Genomic DNA, 8291 nt, shown 5'->3' on the forward strand with positions numbered 1-8291 from the left:
TGGTATTCTTATTTGTGGGCAAGACGGTTCTAATCACCGGTTGGGCAGTTAGGAATACGTGTCGTTCTACCATAAGCTAGAGGTAGGATACTTTCTCTTTTCAAAAAATTTTGATGGCTTCGAAAAGCGAGTGCATGTGGGGGCTCAATAATAATAATAATAATAATAATAATGGACCCTCCTCTCTTTTTTATGCAAAATGCTGTTGCGCTTCGTTGCCTCCACGAACGCCTCAGTTCCACTCTTCGGCACTCCTCCCAAGCGTTTTGCATCCTGTTGGCTATGGAGGAGCCTCGCAGCAATCACCATGACCGCGCTTCCTCGATTCCTTGCCCGCACAGCCCCCATCTAATTCTCCTCTAATCTGCTCCTTCTCATCTTCGCAACTTCATCTCCATAGCCTCCGGCCTGCGCCTCGATTGCCTTCACCTGCACATCCCCCATCTATCTCCTCTCTTCTGCTCCTCCTTATCATTCCACCACCTTCATCTCCATAGCCTTCCTAAACCCACCATGAGCCCCGTGAAGATCAACAAGCTTCAGCAAATTGTCCGGCTTAGGCAAATGCTGACCAAGTGGCGCAGGCTCGCCCGGATCGGAGGCACCGCAGCTGGCTGTGATCCCGCCGCCAGCGCTGCTCACACGAAGCTCGCCCCCTCCCCACCCAAGGTGCCGGCCGGGCACCTAGCGGTGTACGTGGGCGAGGAGCGTGTGAGGTTTGTGGTGAAGACGGCTCACCTCAACCACGCCATCTTCCGGGCGCTGCTGAGGAAGTGTGAGGAGGAGTTTGGGTTTGAGCATGAGGGCGCCCTCACCATCCCTTGCGAGGCCGTCTTCTTCGAGTACTTGCTCCAGATGCTCAACTCCAGGCGCCCCGACGCGGGGTGCCCGGCGCACTTCCAAGAGCTTCTCGACTTCTACTACTCCAGCCACCGCCGCCCAGACTGCGCCCACCACCACGTCTCAAGCTACGAGACGCCTAGTTATTACCGCACTATGGTAGCGTCGCCGCTGGCGCAGGCGACAACAGCCTAGACGGCGTCGGAGAAAAACCGTCTTTCTTTTAGTGTAATTTTCTCCGCTCAAATTGAGAAACACCGATTGTAATTTTGCATATTTCTTTAAATTAAAAAAAAAGCCATCCTTTAGTCTAACTTTCGCCACTTAAATTGAGAAAAACCAATTGTAATTGTAATTTTGCTTAGCATTGACATCGAAAAACCTGTCTTTCACTGTAATTTTCTCGGCTCAAATTGAGAAAAACCGATTGTAATTTTACATAGTATTGAATTTAAAGAAAAAATTCGAAAGAAAAAAACCATCCTTCAATGTAACTTTCGCCACTCAAATTGAGAAACACCAATTGTAATTTTGCTTAGCATTGAATCTTTTAAAAAAAATACGGTATTAAAAATGTTGGCATTAATGCTTTCAAATTCCAAATACACACCACATCAACAAAACTTAAAGGATTATTTTTGCCTTTATTTTTTGTTTCCATTCCAATGCTACCATGAATCCGTTCAAAATTCAAATACACATCAACAAAACTTGTAATAAGTCTTACATAGACTTCTTTTCTAATACAACTCTTCTCAATTTAAAAAAAACTTAAAAAAGATTATTTTTGCCTTTAATTTTTGTTTCCATTCCAATTGCTCTCCCCACGTGGGTAAGTTGTGTAAGGTGCCATGGTTTTAACCGATGTGTGATGTGAGGTGGAAAGAATTTAATTGAGGAGTTCACATCATTCCCCCTCCCAACACTCAGTGCCCAAACTCTTGGTAAGGAGTAGATGGAGTTTGGGCAAGGAGTCAATGTGCACTTGTAGTGGGACTTCCAATACACCTTTACAAACATCACATTTTCAACAAACCCATAGTTGCAAGCGCGATGAGAGTTAAAAGGATTGAATGAAGGAAAATGATTGGATATGTGGCCCATAGTTGTAGGCATGATGAGGATAGAAAAATTGAAAGCTACTTCAAATTTTGAATGAAGGAAGTTGATTGGATGTTTTTTCCCCTCCAAGGAATGTGTTGCCAAACAATGTATCGGCTATGAACCTATCCTATAGGTAGCAATGAATTGGGATTGCAAGCACGAGATGTGTAAACCAAGGTTATCTTTCCATCCAATCCAATGCATCTCCTTAAATCTCGCTAGCTTCCTCCTTAAATGAGAAAACAACGGGAAAACATTTTATAGGTTTTCATTTATGCAGGGTAGGTTACAAGGTTATAAATGGGCTCTATAGATAAGGTAGCATGTGCCATGGATTGTGTAAATTGTCATGGTTTAAAGTGATGTGTGATGTGTGATGCGAAATGAAAATAATTAAGTCTTCCAATGTGTTATCATATGCATCAATGATAACTTTGGGTGGAAAAATGCAATTCTCTTGTGAACTAGCACATCCTTTGTATGGACTATCATCAATGAGAAATGTCCTTGTTACATAGCATTGAGCATTACATTGGTGCCAAACCTTTTTGAGTGGTTTGAACATGGCCTTCACACCCATCTTTTTTGGCCTGAATATCTTCTCATGATTTTACACATAACACTCCTCCTGTCCCCACACAATAAAAAATTCTAATTGTCTCCCTACATGTAATTCTAAAGTTTCCACCATATGCATGACATTTCTGTGTAAAGCCATGGACCATATCCCAACATGGAATTTTATGAATAGATTGGCTAAAAACTCTATGCATCCTGGACGAAGTACAATCCATTGTTCCCACAATGTAAGCTTGTATGCTTATTGGACTTTGTGAAGAAATGTTCTAACAATAATCCATTCAAATCCAATATTACCGACATTTGGCCTATCACATCCCTTGTATCCAATCCTATGTTATCATCATCTTCATTTTAACACATCTGTGATATACTTTATCTGTCAAAAAAAATTAAAGACATGTTGTCGATCGCGCGATCACTCATAAATATTAGATATATTTTCACTACATAAAATTAAATTTGGTAATATGATCAGTTTTCCACATATTTTAGATGTCTTCGAATGTTGGATTTGGTTAGTTATCCAAATCTCACTAGATGATGTCTTGTATATGGGAATTATAGGAAAAACAAAAAGATAAAAGACATCTAGTCAATCGACCAAAACTCAAAAAAAAAATTAAAAGACAAAAGACATTTAGTCAATCAACCAAAACTCAATTTAAAAATCACAAACACATGCTTTCATTACTATTAAATACTCGATATATCTTTAACTACATAAAATTAAATTTGGTCATATAGTTAGTTTTCCACATCTTTGAATAGATTTGAATGTTGGATTTGGTCAGTTGTTCAAATATCACTAGATGACAATAGACATCTTGTGCATGGGTATTATTGGCTAGATTCAATTACTTGTCCAAATATATGTTAAGGGTGGGTAATGCTAGTGGTCGAATCTATGTGAATTTCTAGATTTGGTCACTCATTCAAATCTATGTCATGGATGTTAATGCTATGGATTTGGCTGATTATCCAAATCGTATGTATGACTATAAACTTTATGTGGCCTTATTGACATACCCAAACGATCAAGTATATACAAGGACTAAATTTGAACTTGGTGTCCAAATCTTTGTTTGGGGTGTCAATCAAAAAATCATAAACACCAATCTAATGAACATGGAAAATGCTTCACTTTGATGTAGTCATAATTTATCATTTTGAACAAATTATGATGCAATCAAGTTAGCTCAACAAAGGTGTCTTTAAATTTGACAAAATAAAATAGAAGTCCTTCTACTAATTCAAGATCATAAGTAACATACATACAAATCTAACTGATGATATTCATAGAGCATTTACTTGCATATCACAATGAAAAAAACTATCCTACCAATAAAATGAGAACTAGGTGTGCTTTTTAAACACTTGTTGTGTCTAGCTCGTCAGGAAGAAGTTGACAACAAAGTCTAAAATTACCACTTCATGCTCTTTTGTAAGTGTACCTATATGCTTTAGTGTGGGGCCTTCTATCAAAAGCTGCTCATTTGTAAATATACAATATTCTCCATGCTATGATTCCGACCCATGCATTGATTTCAAGATTCCCCTCGACCAAGCTTGAACACATTGATTCAATCTCACATAATTGGAACCATTGCCATTGTCTTCCATTTATTTGCAAGATCCATTCTCTACATGCACTTCCCAATGCAAATACATAAAAAACATACTCATGCTCCCTACAAAAAGATCATATAGTTGCAAATATAACATCTTTCATCTTTAGCAATAGTCTGTGTGCAGCACCAGCTTGCTCTTCATGAGCATTTGAGTCACCACACTGTCACTATCACTATTCAGCAATATCCAAAATATATGGTCTATGCTCCAAATCTTGGTAGCAACGATTGTCCATGAATTCCTTCTCTTTTCTCACTGATACATGCGCTAAAAAAGTATCGATTGATCTATCCACATAGCGATATCCAAAATATATGGTCTATGCTCCAAATCTTGGTAGCAACGATTGTCCATGAATTCCTTCTCTTTTCTCACTGATACATGCGCTAAAAAAGTATCGATTGATCTATCCACATGATTTGTATTAGGAGGGTTAATATCCATGCTACCAACAATTGCCAGCTTGTATTTTTTAGCTACCTTCTCTAAAGCACTCTCCAAGGCTACAAGTTGCTTGAATGTTATAAATGCGGTGAGAAATGAATTGTGCAGGTTCAATAGCGAGTTTCACAATCCATGTAAAATTATCAAGGGAAGACTCAGCGGCTCTCCATGACGTCGAAAAAAGCTAGGTTAGCCGGCGCCAGGGTGGGCTAATTTAGTTGTTTTCAAACCTTCTCTCTCTCCTTTTCGGGAACATAGAGGAGCTTCCACAACAACCATATCTTGTCTCTGAGTAAAGATGAGGTGTGGTATGGACAGGAGCTACCGGGGGTGGAGAAAACAAGCCAAAAACACGACATAAAATATTCATAGTCCATACTTGGAAAATTTTTAAAACGTGATCCTCCAGGACCTGCTGAGTTTCGATGCTACACAGACACGAGTGCAGGATGCCACTCGTGTCTGTGTAGCCCGGCTACTTTTCTTGTTTTGACCACCCTCATGGCAGCAGCTCAATGCCATGGATCCTCACCTAGTAGTAGCAGTTATTAACTCTTTGCTGCTCTGTGAATGATTTAACAACAAGCGTAGGCCAAGAACAACTAGAAAATCCTCATTTAAAGATGAAAGGTTGTTCTCTTACTACTCGGGTGGGACATGCAGCATCTTGGGGTATTTTGATGTATGAATATACACTACTGACTTTCCATTTAATTAAGATCATCCAAAAGCTAGCTTTTGTAGACATGATTAGGCATACTATGTGTGAAGTACATCGATGTGGAAGAGAAGACTTTTTGGGATGTCTTGGAGATGCTGCTCTTTTTCTTGGTAAGATAACTTCTCTCAAGAAAGGTGCTTACAACAAGATGCTCATATCTAGTCACTTAAAAGAATTGCGTAGAATTGAAGCAAAGCAAGATCTCACATGAGTCACTTAAAAGAGTCAAAAACATCTACACCATATAGAGAGGCCTGTGTTTGAGTATTTTTTGTGTGGAAGCACAAACATCATTTCATAATTGCATGTTTTAAATCATCATAAGGGTACTTTGGTGGATTTCTTTATGGTTCTTCACCTCAACCTACATGGGATATGATCACAGAGGAGCACGTGCGGCATGGGATATTAGTGGTAGCCTCTTCGCTCTTTTATCATATGGATGGCTACTCATTATGGTATCCAATGTAGGTATGATTGATAATTTTTTCTTGTTGCATGGGAAACCTTGGTGTGGTTCTCAAAGAATCAAATTATGATTTAGGTGCTTTGCTTTTAGGACATGTCGTAGGGTGGATTGAGCGGTATTGTCGCATATCTAATCTTGAGATTTGGCATCAAGTTATTGGCATGCATCACTCTATCTATGTGGAGCTTGTGAGATCTAGCAATAGAGGTATGTCCACCCTTCTTTTGGTGTTTAATTATGCTTTGATATGTTGTGCTTTGTACTTTTACGTACATTATTGAATATGTTCTTTGTCTTATTTTGAGTCCTTAGAGTATAGTACATCTACATTGTTTTATGATCTGCAGACATGGGATAGATCCACCTATCTACTTGTCGGATAGTATGCCTCTATTTGATTCCCTTTATATGCAACCATTAGCCCGTTGCATACCATCATTTTCCACCTACAGAGAGGGCTAAGGGACTTGATGATGCTGAGTGGCATGGGAGCATGGAGATAAGCCAGATAAGCCATATATTCATGGCTTGCTATTTAGATTTGTTGTGCCATCACGATGGTATATCAATGGAGCTGGGTTGTGGCACAGCCCTAATCCTGAGGGCATGCCTTTACACTGGTCGCATGTGCATTTCGATGGATGTGGATGATAGGGTTATCACGTCTTATGTGCAGCCTCTTCTTCATAGAGCAAGAGTATAGCTAGAGGTGAGAAGGCCAGTACTACACATATTGGCAATGATATGGTGGACATACTAACAGAGAGAAATCCATACGACTAATGAGCACCTTCACCTCGTATTCACTAGCACTATTAATTACTATTTTGTTTACTATTAGGACATTTTTGGGTGGATTATCGTGACTCTATTGGTATGGATTCATAAATGTCATGGGAATATTGGCTATGTCTTAGGTGCAGTGGTGCTCTTTTATTGTGTTTGGCACCTTTCAATGCTTTTTGTTTTTCCACCATCGATTCATATATCAACATTTTTGGGTTGGTTGGTTGATTGAAAGATGCTTTGAAGGGAGATGTAATTTTTCATTTTCTTTCTCTGTTGTGTGCATAGATGATGAAGTCTTGGCCTAAACTTTCTTCTTGTTATTTTTGTGTATGTGAAGTATGCTGCCAGAGTATGCTGAGACCATTGTAGGAAGACACATTGTAGGAAGACACATGGTAGGCGATCCCCAATATGATTAGGGATGTCGAGAGCACCAGCACAACTGCAATTTGTTTGTCAATGATCAGTGTGACTCGGTGTAGTCCAATGGAGCACAAGAAATTAGCTAGTAGCTATGTTTTCACTATCGCAATTGGTTTGTGGCTCCTTGTGCCTTTTATGAATGGAATGTTGCTCTAATTAAGTAAATGAAACCTCACCCTTTTTTGTGCCAAAGTGATGCGACCTCGTCCGTGAATTGCTCATTCCAACACATTGTAGATGGCATTATCTTTTCTTTTCAGGATTGAATTGACGGGATTCGCTTATTCTTAATTTTCTCATTCCCACTCACTCATTGTTTAGTATACCTCCCACTTACCAAACTTTAAAAACAACGTATGTCAAAAGGAATCTCAAGAAAAGAGGCCAGGCTGATTGAAAACTAGTCTACTAGAAGAAACTTGAGTTTTAGTTGTGTTTGAGAAAAAACCAAAAATATTTTCACTTTCTCCATAATTTGAACTTTGTTCTTTTCATTTTTTAGCCTCTCTTATGCGTCACTCATTTTTGCCATATCTACTTCATCTCTTCTCCTTCTCTTGCTTACAGTATGTTTCTTTCTCTTAGCCTCTTTTTTCTTCCATCTTAATAGTCTTTTAAACTTCTTTAAGCTATGTTTGTTAATTATGATTTTTTATGATTTTATTTTGTTTGTTGTTATGTTTTTTTCTTATAGAACCTTACGAACGATGATGTCATTTGTGAAAACTTACAAGGTTATTTGTTTACTCAACTACAAAGAAAACTAAGTGTAAGGTATGGTTCACAACATTTTTTTAAAGTTTTATCTTAGTTATTTAGATTGTTAATCCCATTGAAATGGTAACAATTTTATGTTATCCCTTTGTAGATGAGCTCTAGGAGAAAACACGTCTGCAACATTGAAAGTGTGGAGCTTTTCGACAAGAAGGATGCTGATGGCAATTGGATCCCTTAGTGACTCAGGAAGTTATACTAGATCACAAGAGACCCTACACTCACGGAGCCTTCAAGGTAAAACGAAAAGACATTGGTTATCCTAACAAGCATTGGAAAATTAGGATCTTGGAGCTCTACAAGGTAGCCAAATGAGGTAGCCAAATGGTGCAATAGAGGTCCTTGTGCAGGATGTTTATATGCACAAGGACATAATGCTACATCACCAATGATCAAAGTATAAGATCTAAGACAAAGAGTAAGATTTAGTAGGTAGTATTTGTTTTTTGTGTTCAATAGCTAATTATTTTGTACTCTACAGCTTTATATCCATCAAATATGTAGGAGTGGTAGAAT

The 8291-nt window shown here is 38.7% G+C and overlaps 1 protein-coding gene across 1 annotated transcript; it reads left to right on the forward strand.

Annotated features, from left to right (window-relative positions):
- The first annotated feature begins 212 nt into the window (after positions 1-212).
- LOC147638390 (protein SMALL AUXIN UP-REGULATED RNA 51-like) lies at positions 213-1154 on the forward strand. The gene has a single exon (XM_086795611.1). The coding sequence runs from the start codon at positions 514-516 to the stop codon at positions 1033-1035; it is 522 nt and encodes a 173-aa protein (XP_086651737.1). The 5' UTR covers positions 213-513; the 3' UTR covers positions 1036-1154.
- The last annotated feature ends 7137 nt before the right edge of the window (positions 1155-8291 follow it).

This window comes from Cibotium barometz, chromosome 5 (genome assembly GCF_041138505.1).
Source record: "Cibotium barometz isolate CiBa-2024 chromosome 5, ASM4113850v1, whole genome shotgun sequence".
Taxonomy (NCBI): Eukaryota; Viridiplantae; Streptophyta; class Polypodiopsida; order Cyatheales; family Cibotiaceae; genus Cibotium; species Cibotium barometz.